The sequence below is a fragment of the Pseudochaenichthys georgianus genome, chromosome 12 (assembly GCF_902827115.2).
Source record: "Pseudochaenichthys georgianus chromosome 12, fPseGeo1.2, whole genome shotgun sequence".
Lineage (NCBI taxonomy): Eukaryota > Metazoa > Chordata > Actinopteri > Perciformes > Channichthyidae > Pseudochaenichthys > Pseudochaenichthys georgianus.
This window is the reverse complement of record NC_047514.1, coordinates 27,671,292-27,690,949: the sequence shown is the minus strand read 5'-3', so window position 1 is coordinate 27,690,949 and position 19,658 is coordinate 27,671,292. Positions and strand designations below refer to the sequence as shown.

The 19,658-nt window shown below is 46.0% G+C and overlaps 1 protein-coding gene across 4 annotated transcripts in view; it reads left to right on the top strand.

Moving 5' to 3' along the window:
• The window catches only part of cdk5rap2 (CDK5 regulatory subunit associated protein 2), a 46,456-nt gene that overhangs the window by 15,997 nt on the left and 10,801 nt on the right, over nt 1-19,658 (top strand). For 3 of the 4 annotated variants that reach the window (XM_071205064.1, XM_071205065.1, XM_071205067.1), the window contains exons 16-39: nt 81-218; nt 314-493; nt 603-797; nt 1,317-1,508; nt 1,715-1,844; nt 1,941-2,080; nt 2,178-2,294; nt 2,382-2,510; nt 2,617-2,729; nt 2,808-2,947; nt 6,135-6,260; nt 6,344-6,453; nt 6,616-6,777; nt 8,016-8,117; nt 8,239-8,426; nt 8,528-8,882; nt 10,207-11,692; nt 12,066-12,167; nt 12,555-12,697; nt 13,149-13,549; nt 13,693-13,925; nt 14,544-14,595; nt 17,093-17,262; nt 18,510-19,205. In XM_071205064.1, coding sequence (XP_071061165.1) covers nt 81-218; nt 314-493; nt 603-797; nt 1,317-1,508; nt 1,715-1,844; nt 1,941-2,080; nt 2,178-2,294; nt 2,382-2,510; nt 2,617-2,729; nt 2,808-2,947; nt 6,135-6,260; nt 6,344-6,453; nt 6,616-6,777; nt 8,016-8,117; nt 8,239-8,426; nt 8,528-8,882; nt 10,207-11,692; nt 12,066-12,167; nt 12,555-12,697; nt 13,149-13,549; nt 13,693-13,925; nt 14,544-14,595; nt 17,093-17,262; nt 18,510-19,205 — 5,800 coding nt within the window. The remainder of the gene's footprint in view (nt 1-80; nt 219-313; nt 494-602; nt 798-1,316; nt 1,509-1,714; nt 1,845-1,940; nt 2,081-2,177; nt 2,295-2,381; nt 2,511-2,616; nt 2,730-2,807; nt 2,948-6,134; nt 6,261-6,343; nt 6,454-6,615; nt 6,778-8,015; nt 8,118-8,238; nt 8,427-8,527; nt 8,883-10,206; nt 11,693-12,065; nt 12,168-12,554; nt 12,698-13,148; nt 13,550-13,692; nt 13,926-14,543; nt 14,596-17,092; nt 17,263-18,509; nt 19,206-19,658) is intronic. The other variant, XM_071205066.1, reaches the window with a different exon arrangement.

Sequence of the window (19,658 nt, the reverse complement as noted above, 5' to 3'; positions counted from 1 at the left end):
GTGAGCATTCCTCCTCTTTAGTCCTCTCACCACAGCGACTATAATTTGATTCTGACATCGTGCTGTTGTCTCTCTCGCAGCAAGCGCTGGATGAGAAGTGTGCTGCCATGGAGGAGAAAGACCATGAGATACACCAGCTGCAGCTGTCTCTCCGGGAGAAGGAGAGAGACCTGGAGAGACTGACCAACTTGCTCTCTCACAACGAGGAGACCATCGATGTGAGAAGCCATGAACCATACATTAGCCTTTTTCCAGCAATCATGAATACAATGGTTTTCTCCAATGCACTTTCTGCTCACTTCTCTTCTCACAGAGTTTTGACAGCCTGGTCAAGGAGAAGGATGTGGAGCTGCAACACCTTGCTAACACACTGAAGAACCTGCAGAGAGCAAAGCAAGATGGAGAAGACAACTTGAACAGATCGCTGAGAGAGAAGGACTCCATCATCATTCAGCTGCAGCTTTCTTTGGAGGGCAAGACAAAGGACATGGATGTTAGTTGGCCCTCCCTCTGCTGTACTTGCAACCATGTCTGTTGTCCCTGTTCTGAATGAGGACTGACTCGTACCTGAGATGCTTCTTCTTTAAACCCTTTGTTTTCAGGACATGGCCCAATCCATGCTGAGCCAGTCGCAGACTAATGCTCGTGACCTTGCTGAACAGATGGGCCAGAGGTTAAAGGTCACAGAAGCAATGTTGGCTGAGACTGTGGAGGCCAGGGCGAGGCTGGTCGCTGACAATGAGAGTGCTGTGGAGGGCCTGCTGGCTACAGTCAGGAGCAAGGACCAGCTGCTCAAGGTCCTCGCTCATTAAGAGATCTACTTGAATGCTTTCACCCACAATATATCTTTGGAGCAACCAGTCATGATGGCATAGAGCAAAGGGAATGTAGTTGCAATGATAATAACACAAGTGGATATTAGTAATAGAAATTAGCAAATTAGAGAATTAAGTAAGTGTCAACACATCTATTCAAAAAAATAATGAACATATTGAAATATAGATTTTACACAATAAACTAGGGCTGCAATGAGTATAATTACTCTCAAAGACATCCCACCATTTCAAGATAATCGGTCTCTCAGTCAAAGGCAAATGTCTTTAAATGTCTTTTTCTATTAGTGCAAAACATTCACACACACATTTACACATGAGAGGCTTCAAATAGCACTTTCTGACATTTCTTAAAAAACTATTCGTTGCAGATGTTCTAATGTACAACTTTAAAATATGCCATGTGTGGGTGGGTCTACCCACAGAGTGTGGGTAGACATCACCTCCTCTCATTCCTTGGATCTGTTTGTCTCCCTTCTCCAGGAGTCTGCAGAGCACTACAACCGCATGCTGTCTGAGCGCACTCAGGAGATCCAGGCGCTGAGGAGGCAGCTCACTGACATGCAGCAGAAGCTTGCCACGGCTGAGAAGCAAAGCTCTACAGCAGCCCAGGAGGGTCATTTCGACGCTGCAGGGCTCAGAGCCGTGCTCGCTGAGAAAGACAGCCTCATCAACGTGAGTTCCTCTGGGATCCAGCACAGTGACTCAGCTGGAAATGTGCTCGACTTAGAAGCCTAACAAGGAGCAGAAAGGACAACACCAACACAAATAATACTCCTCTCCTACATTCTGCCTTCTAATGATTTAGTGGCATATCTTGACAAGTCTAAAGGTATCAATGTGTCTCAAAGTAGCTAACTTGATATGTTGTGAATATGCAGAAGCTTCTACAGCGTGGTCAGGAGATGGATCAGTTCGTGGTGGATTTGAGACAGAAGGAGGAGTCGGAACACGTGTTGGAGCTCAGACAGACCATCCAAATCATGCAGGAGAACATGGCTGACGGGGAAGGTGAGGCCTTGGATATTCAAACCTCATCATCTCATGAATATTTATAAGTTAGTACATCTCGGTCCTATATTTGTTTCTGTTTTGTTTTCCCTGAAGCTGAGCTGTCCAGGAGGAACAGTGGGGATCATATGGAGAACGTTCTGCATTCCAAGAAGACAGTTGTCGTCCTGAAGAAGGAGCTTGCACAGAAAACGGAGGCACTGAATAAAGCACTGAAGCGGGAAAATGAACTGAAGGTCAGTCACTTATAAACATTTAGCTTCTACCACATTCTGCACACTGGCTAATGGGCGTCTCATTGTGCTGACTTCAAATGCATTTCCCCATATTCAGATGTCTTTGGCAGATTTACAGTCATCACTGTCTGAGCTGGAGGGTCGTCACGCAGGTCAGGCTGCTAATGTGGAGTCCCTGGCTGCAACTCTGAAGACCAAGGATGAGATGATTGATGTAAGGGTCCTCCATTCACACAGCACCGAACTCAGCAGCCTCTCGACTTGCAGTTCTCATGTTCTGTCTGATTGTGTCTGTGATCAGGCTCTCCACCAGCGCCTCGGGCAAAGAGGGGGAAATGGGTCTGATCAGACCCAGGATCAGATGGAGAGGTCACTGCCTGGGCTCCCTCAGAGAGGGAGGACCATGATTGGAGGAGATAGCCAGCAAGAAGTAAACTAACAACCTTTTTTTTACTAAAACACCAGAAAACAACACATGTTACGCATCGTTCTCTGACATTAAGACTTGTGCTTTCTAATTCTCGTTCACCATAAAGGCACTGCCGAGCCTTACAGCCTGGCAACAGCAACATGACGCTCTGAACAAGGCGCTGAGAGCCGAGCAGCAGCTCTACTCCAGCCTGGTGAAGACTGTGAAGGAGCAGGACAGGTGAGATCATGGTGCATGTCAAAGAAGAGTTCTGAGGAGCGTAACTGACGTGCTGACTTCCCCCCTCTGTGTGTGCAGCGCTCAGCGTCTCCACGCTCTGCAGTTGGAGCTGACAGCAGTGCAGCTGCTCAGGCAGCAGCTGGAGGAGGGCATCACCACTAACGAGGCGCTCAGGGACGCTCTGCAGAGGGAGGCGCACAGAGCCACGCTCAGAGAAGGTGCAGTAGGGGAGCTGAATGGAAGCACATAAAGAAATGAACAGATTGTTAGAAGAGTTGGGAAGCACAAAGCTCAGGGAGAGTTCTACTGTAGGTCGGGTTGGGTACCGAGAACCGGTTCTATGCAGAACTTTATTCCATCAGTATCCTTTAGAAAGGTTCATTTAGGAATTGTATCTCTCCGCTTTCTCTACTGGTAACCGGGAAGTGCAGCGAGCCCAGTACCAGGGCTGGGAAGCACCAAGGCTGGGTCCGAATAAGAACACATAACAACTGTCTGGTACCATCTCTCTCTCTCTCTCGAGAGAGCATTATCTCTGATAAAGGGATAATCTTAACTCTGAGTGTTTTATCTCTTTGATCTCTCTTCTCAATATCTCTATTCTCTCTCTCTGACTCTCTATTTCTCTCTTTCTCTAATCTATACTCTCTCTCTCTCTATCTCTCTATCTCTTCTCTCTCTCTCTCTCTCTCTCTCTCTCTATCTCTCTGATCTCTTGCTCCTCTCTCTTCTCTCTATCTCTCTTCTGTCCTCTTTTCTCTCTCTCTCTCTCTGCTCCTCTCTTCACTCTCTCTCTCTCTCTCACTGTCTCTCTCTCTCTGCTCCTCTCTTCACTCTTTCTCTCTCTGCTCCTCTCTTCACTGTCTCTCTCTCTCTCTCTCTCTACCAAATGATACTGTATGAAGTGATTTATAAATATGATATAGATTTGACTAAATGTTTTCAGAAATATATTTGTCTCTCAGTGAAATGTGCATGGGACTTATTGTTACTCTTAAAGAACCGAAATGAAGAACCAAAGCAGAAGCGTAATTGTTGAAGTCCAAACGATAGCCAACCCTAACTAAAGGTCTTAAGGAAAGCAACACAACACCTGTCTTCTTTATCTCCTGTGTTTACTCTAATAATATCCCCTGCTGACAAGCTCACCCCCTCTTCTCCGTCCGGCATCTCGTTCAGCATGCTCACCTGGTCCTTCCTCTGCATGTTTACTGTTCTTCACATCATCACCTCCTCATCTGCATGTGTTTCAACAGTTACTACCTGTCCTCTCTGTCACTCTTTCAATGTAATGCATCCTCACTGTCTTTCAGTTTGTCTGTCCTTTATTTCAAAAAGAAAATGAATAAAGGCTGCTGTTGGCCGATCTCCCTGTCTTTCACTTCCATCATTCTGTCTGCTGTTCTTCACTGTCCCATTAAAACGTTGTTTGTCTGCTGATTGCATTACTGCTCTAACACTGCTCTGTTTATTAATCCCACACATCCGACCATCTGTCATGAGTTAGAATTCATCTCATAAGCATGTCATCACATAACAACTTTAAGCATTAAAGGTCATATCGCTATAGAATCCAGTACACTAGTGAAGAGCAGCTCCCCTGAAATATAAACTGATCAAACAATCCCATATGTATGATGACACACCGTTGTTTATGACGGTTAGTGCCAACAGGACAGCATATTGAGGTCGCGTTCACACCAGCCTTGGATAGTCGGTTGAATCGAACACTGGTGCGGTTCGTTTGGGTCGGTGTGAACACAGTCCGACTCCGAGACCTCTGAAGTGAACGAAACAACCGGACTCTGGTCCGCTAAAAGAGGTGGTCTCGGAGCGCTTGCTAGTGAACTCTGGAGCGGTTCTGGTGTGAACGCAGTCTGCACCAAAACATAGCAAGCGCAGTATTTACGTGTCACAAGAACGCGGGTGTGAAGCAGAATGAAGTGTTGAACAGTGTCGTGTAAAGTAAATACAACTATCAAACTAAAAACTACATAAAGTCAGAGCCCCCTGCCGTCCGTGAAACCCCTCCTGACTGCAGAACGTCTCTGAATGTGTTAATGTTTTGTATCGCACGTTGTCTGATTGTATAATCGTATGCGCCGTTGCTAGATTCTGTTGCTCTCCAGATTAACAACGGCATGAGAATAACCTGCCGAGGCTCCGGGAGAAATGGCCGGGATTTGCGTTTGTACCCCCTTAATGTCTGACCAATGGTTGAACAGCATTTCCGTGCACATCACTTGTGTTTAAAGTTTACAGTCCGTTTGAGTTTTGCCGTGTGAACGCAAACCGAACCTTCTGAAGAGTGAAACCATGTAACAAACTGGTCTGGTGCACCAGAGAGCGCACTATTAGGCGAGAATGAGACCTAAGACTATTTAAGGTGGAACAAATGTCAAAAGCTCAGGACTTTTTAAATGAATAAGACATCGTGGCTATTTCTGAGATTAAAGCGGTACTTTTAAGAAATATCTTTTTTTCCGTCACTGAGGGTGTCTAACCTCCACACCCTCACATTCGGGGGTTTGTTGTTAATTTGTGACGTTAATCTCAAGAAACACAAGCTTCTCTCTCTGTCTTTTTATAATAAAGCATGACCCTAATACATGACGTAGATGCCGCCTCGAGACTGATTAAAAGTGTCACTGAGCCAATTGACTTGTTCTTCCACATGCATGTGCGTGTCCTCCTATGTGAGTGTATGGGTCCATGTTCACCCCGCCCCCCCAGTCTGAAAAGTGCCAGGTGTGTAAGTAGGTCAGCTGTAAGTGACAGGCCCGTGGCTCACACTCACACTGACTGCACGATGACTGTAGCTGCAGAAATGACCACCGGGTACTTTTCCACATTTCTTGTTTTGGTTATATAATCATTTTAATGTGGAGTACATACAGTGTTGGCATGCTTCATGTAGCCACACACGCAGTGGTTATATTTATACATGTCTATATCTGTTTGTGTTATTATGTGGCTACAGATCCCACACTGTTCTCAACACACTCCAGCTTTGTGTTAGTGTCCACCAGCTTACCGTATCAACTTCAAATATCTGAACAAGCAAGCCGATATGCATCACATGCATATTCCTTCGACTTTGTAATAAACAAATGACTTGTTATATTTTGCACAGATACCATAAACTATGAATTTTAAACATCTACACATTTTTCTCTAGAGCTGCGAATCATCCTGTGCCTCGGTATATTTATAGTTTCTAGTATATTGTTTAACTTTAACACAAGGTTTTTATAGCCTTAACTATTAACGATGCAGCATCTGTATCATTGTCATTTGGTGTTTCAGAAGAAACTGTCCGTCACCGTCCTATGCAGAAATGCACTTTGTTGTCACACCAGAGTTTGTGTGTGTGCATGTGTGTGACCTCTCTGTGTATGTGTTCAGGTGTGGACCTGGTTGATCCTAAAGAGCTGGAGAGCATGAGACATCAGCTTGAAGACGCTCAGCGCTGGAATGCCTCTCTGCAGGCCCGCCTAGGAGCCATTCAGAGCCGTGGAGGAGGGGTCGGTGGTAAGAGAAGAAGAACCATCTTTATTCTGTCAGTTCAGAGTTTTGCTGATGGGAGGTTTTAAATGTGACTCTCATTGTTTCAGGGGAAACGTTGAGTTTCATTGGAGATCAGACTTCCTACATGAGTATCTGTGTGGGAGAGGGGCATGAGGACAGCTTGTCTCAGCTCTCCGCACAAGAGCTCAAGCAGAAGGTGATATACCTTTTAAACCTAGTGCATGTTTAGACAAAGGCATTGTGTCTCTCTACTAAACACAACAGTAGATTTGAAAAGTTATCAAAGAAATGTCACCAAAATGCGTAACGCAGTGAAACAATCATGCAAAAGGATTCACATGAGTCTGTTGGGCCCAAGGTGGCGGAGCTGCAGGAGTCCAGCAGCAGCCTTCAGGCTTTAAACAATGAGCTGCAGAACCGACTGTCACTGTTGGAGAAGTCGGGCCCAGACGCTTACGCCAAGGAAGACAAAGACGTGGCCAGCAGCAGCAGCAGCAGCAGCAGCAGCCCATTAAAACAGGTTAGAGTCCACACATGGAGAAAGTTGTACTTGGAAGTTGATTCGTCAAAGTTTATTTTCTTAAACATACAATAAAGGGCACCTTTCTCTAATTGATCAGCAAAGTATGTCCACAAATACTCTGGATCATGTCTGGAGTCATTGTCTAACATCACCTGTATTTAGGGATGTCCCGATCACCTTTTTTTGCTCCCGATCCGATTCCGATCATTTGATTTTGACAATCTGCCGATACCGATTTTTCCCGATCCGATCTTTATGCATTGAGAGAGAAAAAGGTAGCAGATAACGGCTGGTCATCCAACGCGATGAATTCAGCTATCTTGGCTGTTATTGTGTTGGCCTTTTCACTGTTCAGTTTCTCTTTCCTTTTAAAAGTCTCTGAAAGTGTCGGTTGTTTCAGTGCCGTTACCTGAGTGGCCGCTGTGTACTCGCCGTGTTGGTGTTTGTTTCTCAGGTGGCGTATTAGATTGGTCGTGTTGAACGTAGCTCTGTTCTTTCCACCACGCAGAACCTCCGCCTTGCAAACATTGCATCTGGCTGTTACACTGCCTTCGCTTTCAATTTTATAATACTTCCAAACTCCTGACATGTTCTCTGTCCCGACTCCCGAGTCACCAGCTGAACGTAGCCTCTCGTTAGCTTGCTGCTACTATTAGACACTGCGCCCACTCTGTTGCCAGATTTCAGAGAAATAAGCAACCAGGTCTGAAAACAAGCAACACATACATGATGTTGTGTCATTTTAAACCAAAACTAAGTCCTCAGGATGACTTTAAGACGTGAACATGGTCATTTTTGTTTTGTAACATTAAATAAAATAACAAAAAGATTTTATAAAAAAAAAAAAGATTCCCGATCCTCGATTTTTTTTCTCCCGATTCCGATCTTTTGAAAATCACGTGATCGGCTCCGATCCCCAATCACGTGATCGGGACATCTCTCCCTGTATTAGGTCCTTTCTAACCTTTGATCCTCCATCTTTGCTCCGTCTTTAGCCTGTTACTAATGTCTCTTTACTCTGAAGTAGAAGATCCTCTTTTTCTCCTTCACCCCTCCTAATCACTCCCTGTTTTTTTTCTGTGTCCCATGAAATGCTCTCTCTTCGCCATTCCACATTAGACACGTCATACCATTCTGCTGTTGCTGTGCAGTGTTTTATGGATTCTGTTCCCTCATTATTAAGTTTTCTTTTACCGAGCCATGTGTCATACTCGCCTCCCATCCCATTACTGTAGCAGCCTGAGAAGACGCACGAGATGCAGCCTGTGGCTCACAGTAACAGGACGCATCTCTCCGCTCAGGATAAACAGAGTCAGACAGACATCAAAGTAGGACAGGTATGAAATACATGACTATTTATTAGATTTTAATAAGCTTTTGAGACATAAGTTAATGTTAATAATATGGTGAATTCCCTGTGTTTTGTGTAACCAATATTTCTTAACTGTCTGTTTTTAGATGTTGTCTGGAAAGCTGTTGGGAGATTTTAGTCTCGACAGTGGCCTTGGCCAGAGTAGAGAGCATGCTCACTCTGGCATCTCCACTTTGGACACTGAAGAGAGACACTCCAGGCAGAGTAACACCGATGTCACGGCACTTGGATCCTTGCTGACTAATTGTGGGGCTGCGTCAGTCTCACACCTCAGGTGGGTCTTTCCTTTGAGCAGTGTTCAGATCCTGCTCCTTATTTTCACTCTTAATAGTCTGTATCTTGATGAGTAAACTAATCGAATCTCCGTCAATGCAGAGAGGAGCTGCTCAGACTTCGATCAGAAAATACGGAGCTGCGGGGCCTCCTTAAGGAACAACTATCTACTGAGAGTAAGGAGAAAGCAAGCACCGACGCCTCGGGGAACAGCAGTGACGGACAGGCTGAATTGAGAAGGAGTCTGGAGAAACTGCTTGCCGAGTCAAAAGGTCGCCCTAAGGTCATCAATCTGTCAAAGGAGGAAGGAGGGACAAAGTCTAAGGAGATGTCGTATAGGAAGACCCCTCTAACCCCTGAGCCGACTGTCAGCAGCAGTGATGGCATGGAGCGTTCACCAGCTAAAGGCCCGACATCACACAGCAGCAGTGCAAAGCAGCATGTTGCACGCCATGGGGTACGTTCTTCATTAAGTCTAAAGAATCAAGTCTAGGTTTGATCAGGTATACCCATAGTCCTACAGGAGATAGGAGATACCTGCCTACAGGAGATAGGAGATACCTGCCTACAGGAGATAGGAGATACCTGCCTACAGGAGATAGGAGATACCTACCTACAGGAGATAGGAGATACCTGCCTACAGGAGATAGGAGATACCTGCCTACAGGAGATAGGAGATACCTGCCTACAGGAGATAGGAGATACCTGCCTACAGGAGATAGGAGATAGGAGATACCTACCTACAGGAGATAGGAGATACCTGCCTACAGGAGATAGGAGATACCTACCTACAGGAGATAGGAGATACCTGCCTACAGGAAATAGGAGATACCTGCCTACAGGAGATAGGAGATACCTACCTACAGGAGATAGGAGATACCTGCCTACAGGAAATAGGAGATACCTGCCTACAGGAGATAGGAGATACCTGCCTACAGGAGGTAGGAGATACCTGCCTACAGGAGGTAGGAGATACCTGCCTACAGGATATAGGAGATACCTACCTACAGGAGATAGGAGATACCTGCCTACAGGAGATAGGAGATACCTGCCTACAGGAGATAGGAGATACCTGCCTACAGGAGATAGGAGATACCTGCCTACAGGATATAGGAGATACCTACCTACAGGAGATAGGAGATACCTGCCTACAGGAGGTAGGAGATACCTACCTACAGGAGATAGGAGATACCTGCCTACAGGAGATAGGAGATACCTGCCTACAGGAGGTAGGAGATACCTACCTACAGGAGATAGGAGATACCTGCCTACAGGAGATAGGAGATACCTGCCTACAGGAGATAGGCATGCTTCTTTCTGAAAAAAAGCTGTCTCAGCCAGCATGGGAACTAAGCAATGTCTTTCTGTGGACGGAGGCAGCGGCATACTGAATTTACCACATAAAACAATCAATATCGTGTATATGCTATATTTAGAATATTGAAACCAGTGAGAAACACAATGATTTAATCCTGCAGAACACACACGTTTCTACTGCTGCCTCGATTCTGTATTTGTCTAATGGTGTGACTTTGTTGGATCGAAAGTTAGCCCTTTAAAACACAAAAGTGACAAAATAGCTAACCTATCCATGCAGCGGTAGAGCAGCAACTCCCTTTTTCGGCAAGGTATTTTATTGTTTGTCAATGAAGTGAAGTGGCTTTGAAGAGAGCATAGATAGCATCCTCCAAACTGGGGGGCATGCTGTTTAAGTACACAGATTAAGTACCTGCAATCCCTTTTGAAACTTTTAATATCTGTTCCATTTGTTTCAATCGCAGGAAGGTGTGAAGTCTCGCCTGCCGGTCCCCGTGAGGCTGAGGGTGGAGGCCAGCAGCATGCAGCCTGTGAGCTCTGACCAGCCTAACACTCACTCACTTGAGCACCTTCAGTTGGATGGTGGATATGCCTTTGATCAGCAACTGCATGCAGAATCTGCCCCCCTGTCACCCCAGCACAGCACTTCCCCGTCTTCCACGCTCAGATACAAACATCATACCGGCAGTCCAGTGGGATCAGACAAAGGCTCTGAAACAGGAGCGACACCGGATCATTGCCAGGCTGACTCTGCTCTTTTCTCTCAGCTGGAGCTTCTAAACCAGGAGTGTCAAGAGAAAGAGATGCTGATCAACAAGCTAAGTGAGCAGCTAGCGGATTGGGAGGAGCTCCACGCTCAGATCCAGGAAAAGGACAGACTTAATCGCCAGTACGTGGAGGCCTTACAGGCTGCAGAATCCACCATCTCCTACCTGACCGCCTGCAGTCTGGACAGCCAGGGAGGATTTGGGTCGCTCACCAGTCCTGCAAGTTCCGATTCTGCCCTCTACAGCAGGTGCGTGGAGCTGCACAGAGCCCTGCAGGAGAAGGAGGAGCTCAACAAGCAGCTCATAGAGCTTCTGAACGTGGCGGAGAGAGCCTTCAGCTCAGCTGATGGACAAGAAAAGATTCCAGAAATCAGCGCTTTATGTTTGAAGATAGAGACGGCCTTGCAGCAGGGGAACACATCCTCAAATAGGCCGAGCCTGAGAGGTGTTCCTGGAGGCACAGAGGGGTCTATGCAGGACTCTGTGCAGGAGGCCCTGCGGCAGCAGCATAGGCTCAACGCAGAGCTGCAGGACCAGCTGAGAGCTCAGCATAGACACAACAACGAGCAGGATGCTAGGTGTGCAAGGCAGCAGACAGCAGCAGAGTCACTTTACGAGAAGCAGACCAGGGGTCATCCATTTGAAATGGGTAGTTCAGATGTTAGTTTGAATCAGGAGACGACCAAAGTCCTGAGGAGCTGCCTGAGTGCAGCAGAGTCTGCTGTTGCCTCTCTGGCAGCACACTGTGCAAACAGCAGCTTCTTGGCCTCTGCTAGATCATCCCAGAGCAGCCCTGAAGTGCAGATTCATTTAGACACACTTCAGAGAGCCCTGCGAGAGAGGAAGGAGCTGGGGGAACTGGATCAGCTCAGTGTCAATCAGTCACCTCGAAAAAAGGGACAGCTCCACCCAGAGCTGCATAACAACATCTGCCGCCTCTACGAGGTGTTCAGTGATCACGGTCAGAGGATCTCTGAACTCCAGGCCTCCCTAAAGTCAGAGAGAAGCCGTAAAGAGGACGGTGACGTCCTCAGGGCGCTGCCGGACGCCGGCAGTTTACCACCCAGTGTTCAAGTGCAGCTGGAGACTCTGCATAAGGCGCTGAGGGAGAAGAAGAAGGCGTGTAAAAGCCTGAAGGAGAAACTGGCTACTGCTCTTACCTCCCCGGAAACAGCAAGGAGAGGTTAGCATGCTGGTTTTTTTATTTCTTGTTGCTTTAAAGTATTTGAAAGTGCATGAGCAATTTCAAATTTGTAATGATTTTAAGATTCTTCAAAGTAAGGCTGTACTGAACGCTTCTGTAGAGGTTTTTAAAGGAAACTTAACAAACCAAAATGCATTATCTTAGCATTAAACCTTTTATGTGCAGAATGCAAACTTTTTGTGAAAATGCCGATGAGATGCTTTCTTACTTTTTGATATATACATTCGGTACAGCCTTACAAGATGTGTTAAAACCTTTTGTTTATCCAAATGGATCATGACCATAAAGGAGAGAGAAAATGATCTGTACTTGTGAATTTCCTCCTAACGCGACACATTGCCTCCACTGCCAGCTCTGGAGCAGGAGGACAAAGGCGTGCAGGTGGATTTGCAGGACCTGGGTTACGAAACCAGTGGCAAGAGTGAGAACGATAGGGAAGAGAGCAGTAGCACAGGTAGACGGCCTGCTGAGTGGACTCTAATCTTCACTGTAGATTCTCTCTGTGTCTGCATGAGGATAAGGCCACTGTAACTCACTGTCTCTCACCTGGAGACATGTTTTCTGTTTGGGTCTCGTGACCTCTCTCCTGGCGTTAACCCGGTATTTCTCTGCACTTCCCACATTTGAATGAACTGTCAATATGTTTGCCATGACAGATTCTTGCATGTTTTCATTCTGAAGTTTGGGATTGTCTTTTCGAGCACTCATTAACCTTTACACTTTTATTTCTTGTCTTATTGTTTCACAGTCCAACTGTATCTCAAATCCTTTTATGTCACAGTCACCATTGTAATGTGTTCTTGTTCCCTGGTTGATTGTTTCGTGTCCCCTGTGATGCCAGATCTAGAGGTGGGTGTACACCCCAGCCGCAGCGCCTCCAACCTGCCCTCCCCACGCGATCAGGCCACGTTCTCCTCCACTGAGAACCTGGACTCCACCTCCAGCACCCCATACCCCAGCTCCCCCGCTCTCAGCTCCGCCAAGGTACTCCTCTAACTTATTGCTTTGAACCCCTCCCCTAAATAATTAGAACTAACACACACAGCAAGTTTGTGAAGCTTTTGAATTGTCCCTGTGTTTGCAAAGGTACTCATTATTGAAATAGTTTAAATGCTTAAACAGTCTCTCTTTTAGCTTTTCCAAAACCAAAAACGCACGTAAATATAGGATATGTATTTCACAGCAATGTTGTCCATTTACACACCATGACCAGCTGCAGCCTCATGCCTTCATTAGGACTCTCTTTGTCTAAATAACTGCAGCTTAGTCGACTAACACTAAAGCTATTGGTCCACAAATAGACGAGTTGATTAAATGGAGAAATCTGTAAATCTGCGTTTCTCACAAAAGAAGGCGACACTACTTATTTTGTTTACCAGAAATGTGATCACAATTGACTTGGAATACATTTTGAAGCCCTTCCGTCTGTTTTCAGTTCAGTCTGAAGAGCCTGCAGGTCTATGATGACTACGGTGTTTCTAAGGACCCTCTGCAGCTCCAGGCACAAGTCAGACAGCTAAAGGTCCAGCTGGAGAACCAGACCAAACTCATCCTGCAGATGCAAAGGCTCCTGCGTAGGAACTCTCTCTCCAGTGACCTAGTTTCCAGCCCCCCTGATCCCTCCACCATCAGGGATCAAGCAATGATACACGGAGAGGACAAGAGCCGAGCAATGAGCGACAGGAGTGGGCAGCTACGGGAGAACAAGGAGGGTGAGAACCAGGCGAGGAAGGATACAAGCAGCCTCCTGAATATGGGACTGGACAGAGAGGGGGCTCTGAACAGAAGCACCACTGAGCAGCAGCAGTCCCGCAGCCGCTCCACCTCACCTGCAAGGTCAGCACTCTCTGTCAACGTGAACACATTGTAATATTGATAATGCACTGAGTGAAAGTTGCACACATGTTTTGAACCAAATCTTACTCATTCCGTTGTTTCTGTCCCCCTTGCTTGCCCTCATGCTGTCCTCCCCCCCACAGACTGGACTCCCTGGTGCAGTCGCAGGCCAGGGAGCTGTCCCAGCTGAGGCAGCAGGTTAAGGAGAGCCGCCGGCTGGGAGCCCTGCAGCGCCTGCAGCTGGACCAGCTGAGCAAGGCCTTCACGGAGCTGCTGCAGGCCAGCGAGGTGGACTTCTACAAGGGGGAGGCGGTCAAAGAGCAGCTGGAGAAGAGCCTGAGCATCCTGGACAGGCTGGAGGGACGTCTGGACAAAGGTAGCTGCTCTTTGGAGAAATATGACTTATCAGAATCACTCTGCATAATCACAGTTTTGATATTTGACGAATGAACTCTCTACAATTCCAGACGTGTTTGTAATATATCGTAAATACATTCTGTTTGGTTTCTGGGCCCATAACACATATACAGTGTCTCCAGCCAACACAAATACTAATACAAAATGAATTAAGGCTCTCTCACTAAATACCTACTATTAGTTTAAAAAAAGTTTACGGCATGTGGAGACTTCTGGTTTAAGCGGAGCCATGTGAGGTCGCATTTCAAGCTCTTTCTGAATCTGAAATATTTGTATTAGGAACGACACCCTGAACTGTATTCTACTGATTTCAAATCTAAGTTTTTCTTGCTTGCCTACGACCAATAGTTTCACTGCAAATACGTCATCTTCCTATCGCAAAAAGGTTTAAGGCTTAAGTTAGTTTTAAACATAGCTGTATTTGAATCAGTGTGTGCCCATTGTTAGAAAGGTCTGGATGCTTCAACAAAGGAAAGAGCACAAGGCACCAGCAGAAAGACGTGAACACGAGAGAGCAGTCACCCGGTACTGATGCTCACAGACAGGGCCTTGAAAGCATCTTCCCTCTGTCTGATAGGAGAGTCTCGTCTGGACAAGGAGGACGTGGCAGCCCTGGAACTGTCTCGCAGGTGCGTCTTAACTCACACACTGCCCTGACTTATTGCCAATGTCTTCACTTATTTGCTTGTGTGTTTGTTGTGTGATTAATCATGGTGGAAAACAATATCTCTAATATTCAGAATCATCTCATTTGTTATATTGTAAGGGTGCTGGGATACTAGCTGCAACGAAAACAAACCTAATCATTTTTCAAACTTAATTTGAAGCAGGTGCTTGATAGTAATTTGTCAAAGTCTGTGAGATGTGTTTGACCAGTGTGCATCTTTCTCTGAGCCAGTTCTGCGTTTCTGAAGGTCGGACCGCACACTGTAACCATGAGAGGTTCAGGGCCATCAGCTGTGCTGTTTTGTGTTTGTCCCATGACCCTGTTAAAGAACCGCCCCACCCACCCCCGGCCAATTGCCTTATGACCCCGAGCGGTGTGTGTTGTTGATTTGGAATAGCGCCCTGCTGCTGACCTAATTTCCTCTGTGACGGCCAAAGCATTAAGGTTATTCTGCCCCCCAACTGGGTCACCGGTGTCTCTGCAAATAAGAGACACACACACACACACACACACACACACACACACACACACACACACACACACACACACACACACACACACACCACATTTCATTTATTCACAATTATTCAAGCAATATCACCCAGAATGCAAATCAAGCTTAGCACTAGGGGTCGACCGATTATCGGGGCCGATATTCATCATTTGACCGATTATCGGTATCGGCCTTTTTTTTATAAAATTGCCGATAACACTTTGGCTCTGATGCGGCCGTTTCTCTGTCTGCAGTCACCACTCTCTGTACACGAGCAATGTCCCGCCCACAGCGCTATCTGATAGGCTATTACTGAAGTGTCAATCAACACTGAAGATTTTCCGGGCGGGAGCCGGCCATAGAGGCGGGACCTTCTCAGATTACAGGCAGGTGCGAAGAACGCAGACAAGCAGCAGCGCTGAGCGGCAGAGCCATACCTGTATTTTGAAGGTAAATCAGTTGAAAGCCGAAGTTCAATAAACATCCCAATCCCCTATGCTGAAGTTGCAAAAACAGCACGATCTATTGATCCAATTCTATCAGCTTCCCAGTTACACAGGGACGCAAATGAATGGAAGTCAGTCAGCGTGCAGCGTCTCGCAGCAGAGTGGTGCGGAGGGGGGGCTGCGAGTGAAGCCTCGCAGTTTTTCAGGTTGATATGTGAAGCTCATTAGCTAGCCAACATGTATTTAGCAAATGTTTAGCAAAATATTAGAAGTGAGGCTACTAGTCTAACGTTAGGTATACTGTAATAGCCTCACTTGTAATAGTTTGCAAAACATTAGCTAGCACTAGTGTTTTGCAGTTGCTAGCAGCTTATTGGGATTTTATGCTAGACACTGACAGACAGGCATTGGTTTGATATAATAAATTAAGCATTATTGTTAGTTAAGCATGTCAGCCTGCAGCCCCACTTCTTGTCTCTCTCTAACTCATAGCAGATGGCTGCACTAAAGAAAAGGGCACAGAGAGGAAACCAGTTGTAAGATGTTTAAAAGTTAATTAAACATAATATATGCTTAAATGCATTTCAAAGAAGTTGTGTTGGAGTTTGTGTTATTCTACATTTTGACAGCAAGATTTTCTGATTTTACTGCAAATGTATATCGGTTCCAAATATCGGTTATCGGTCTCCTTGATTACTAATAATCGGTATCGGTATCGGCCTTGAAAAAGCCATATCGGTCGATCCCTACTTAGCACCAATATGACTATAGTAACATCTTTGATTGGAATTGATCATAGCATCGGCCATTTTAAAATAGCTTCATTATTTTGATGTATTGACAGAAACATTGACTTTGCAGCTACATGATGACATGCACACTTTAATTGTCCAACAGCTCCTGTGTCTTAACCCTTTAATGGGACATATAAATATTAGATAGATTATATTAGACCCTTGTAACAGCCATATTTCACCATAAGTAAACTGATATTACTCCCATATCAGGCTGTTCTTTCACCTGTTCCAGATGAATACACCCATGTTACAACTGCATTACGTGTGGTTAATACTAGTGACATGAATGGATCTACATTGTGTGTGATGTGGGTAGTGTTGGGCAGCTCCAGCAGGGATCACTGCTCTCTGGGCAGAGCATGGCAGATCCTCCTGACAGCACGGCTAGAGCCCAGCAGGAGATAGAGACCCTGCGCCTGGAGCTAGAGGGGGACAGAGAGCTGCTGCAGCTGCACGTCGGCCTCCTCGTCCAGCAGAACCGGGAACAGCTGGACCTGTGAGAGGCTTTGGTCCTGACAGACAGCATGACGTGTGCTGTGAACCCCTTTCCATCGTTCACGCTGTGTGTTTCTGACCTTTAGTCATGAGTCTATTCTTTCGGGTGCTGTTCCTCACGATGTGTGATTATCCAACGCCCAGCAGAGATGATGTAATGGATCAGATCCAGCTGTTAATTCCTTTGGAGAACAAGTCATGACATCATGGTTTCCCATCTCCTTCCAGGTTGGCGAAAGAGCTGCAGGAGAAGAACCGTCTGATCCAGAGTCTGCAGAGCCAGGTCAGAGGTCGAAGTCCCAGCAGCCACCAGGGCTCCCACTCTGACCTGTTCCACTCAGACAGAACCTCCTCCTGCCACAGCAGCCCGACTCCACCCAGTGGCAGTCGCTCCCAAAGTAAGCATGAAGATAATGTTCAGACAAGCTGCAGATGTAAATCTCAAACATACTCTTCATTCAATTCTTTATTTCTGATTACAGTCCGAAGCCAAGATTAACTCGGTTACTTCCCTTCCTCTTTTTTCATCCTTTTAAATACATATTAGTTTAAACCTTCTAACCAATTTCAGTTCTGTATTTATGTATTTATTAGTGTAGAGTACGTTTTAGGGGGATTTTCATTTTCACATTTTTGTTCTTTCAATGATTAGCACGACATCGATTTGACCAACAACAAAAGCTCTAGTGGGAACCACTACTTTAATGTAAAGCTATATATATATATACAGGATTAAATCATGAATTCTATTATAATAGAATTCATGATTTAATCCTGTAATTGTAATGAGATAAAGAATTGGGGTTTGATTGTCTGTTTTTTTGTCCTTAAAGATCTGCGCTTCTGTATTTCGGATACAAAGTTATTTTCGACTTACAGGAGCTGAAATTGAACTTAGAAAAAGCTCTCTCCTGCCAGCATGGATGCCATACAGAGCCAACGTCATTGAAAGTTTAAAAATCCAAAATTGTCCCGAATGACGCTTCGGGGTTAAAAATAAATATTTTACAATTGATTGTAATTATTGAAATGACCTGACTCCTTGTCCACAGCCCCTCTTTTCTAGTCTCAGCCTGTAATGGCACTTCTTTTCCACTCAGATGCTTTGTGGTGCAGTGAAGCATCCCGCCCCACAAAGCAAGCCGACCAAAGGCAGAGCGGTGTCCAGTTTCAATCCACTTAAAGTTGCATTATTCAGTGCCACCTATCCGGTTCAATCCTCAAACTGTTTCCCCTACGCAGAAGTCTCAGAGGGTCTTTGTTCTGCTAACATGGAGTATAATAAGAAGATGACATTTTGGTTTAAGAGCACATATAGAAGACAACATTACTTTTTATTCATTTTTGGATTTAATAAGGAATGATATGGGGGCCAGAAAGGGCTTTCCCATACCTATGTTTTTATTTATTATTATTTTATCCCATTTTATGCTTTGCTCTTGCTGCTTGTTTTACACTGATTTGATGTCTTATTTTGTACTGATGTAAAGCACTTTGAACTGCAACCCCCTGTATGAAAGGTGCTATACAAATAAAGTTATTATTATTATTATTATTATTATGTTAAAAAAAAAAAGACACACAGAAAGGAATTACCATCTATTTTTAAGTTGTAATTATTAATTGACCACCTCTATGTGTTTAGGCCAGAGGCAGCTCTCTGATTGGACGGGAGCAGCTGTTGTAAGCGGAGCTCAGGAGGACGCTGTCAGCAGACTGCAGGGCCTGCACCGGGAGACCGTGCGACTGCAGGATCGGCTGAGGGGCAGCGAGGATCTGAACGCCACGCTGCGCAGTGAACTGGACCTGCATCGCTCCATCATGGCCCAGAGCAGCTCCCACCACCAGGAGCCGGATCAGAGCCAGGTGCCGGATCAGAGCCGGGAGCCGGATCAGAGCCGGGAGCTGGATCACAGCCGGGTGCCGGATCAGAGCCGGGAGCCGGATCAGAGCCAGGTGCCGGATCAGAGCCGGGAGCCGGATCAGAGCCGGGAGCTGGATCACAGCCGGGTGCCGGATCAGAGCCGGGAGCCGGATCAGAGCCGGGAGCCGGATCAGAGCCGGGAGCCGGATCAGAGCCGGGAGCCGGATCAGAGCCGGGAGCCGGATCAGAGCCGGGAGCCGGATCACAGCCGGGAGCCGGATCACAGCCGGGAGCCGGATCACAGCCGGGAGCCGGATCACAGCCGGGAGCCGGATCACAGCCGGGAGCGGGATCAGAGCCAGGAGCGGGATCAGAGCCAGGAGCGGGACGGGTCAGGACCGCAGGCAGACCATAAACCAGGAGAAGACCTGGGCTCACAGAGGAACGCTGCTGATCAGCCTCGCACCATGAATTCAGGTAAACATGGGGTCATGTCAGAAAGTTAGACTTTCTATTTTCTTCTAATTATTCATTTACCCCACCATAGTGGGGTCAAATTCAAAAGCAACACTTTTTGTCTTTCACTACAGTGTGCCAGCTTATGATATTTACACATTGTGTTTTGGGCTTTGTAGTTTCATGGTTTTGTAACATCTTGGGATTTGGTTGCTATTAAACGTGCATAATTATAATACTGGATATAATACTTTCCCTTCACTTGAGTTTTAAAGACAAATGAATGATGTCATTGGTGGAGGAGATTCTAAAGCCTGTATATTAAATGCATTTTTACCAGAAATCAGGATAAGTTGGGCTAAAAACAAGCATTTGACTAGTTTGGTCTCCTTTTCAACCGGGCGAAAGTAATCACATACCCGGTATGCTACGAGTGAAGATAGGCAGCACTGCAAGATGAATACATGACTGCTG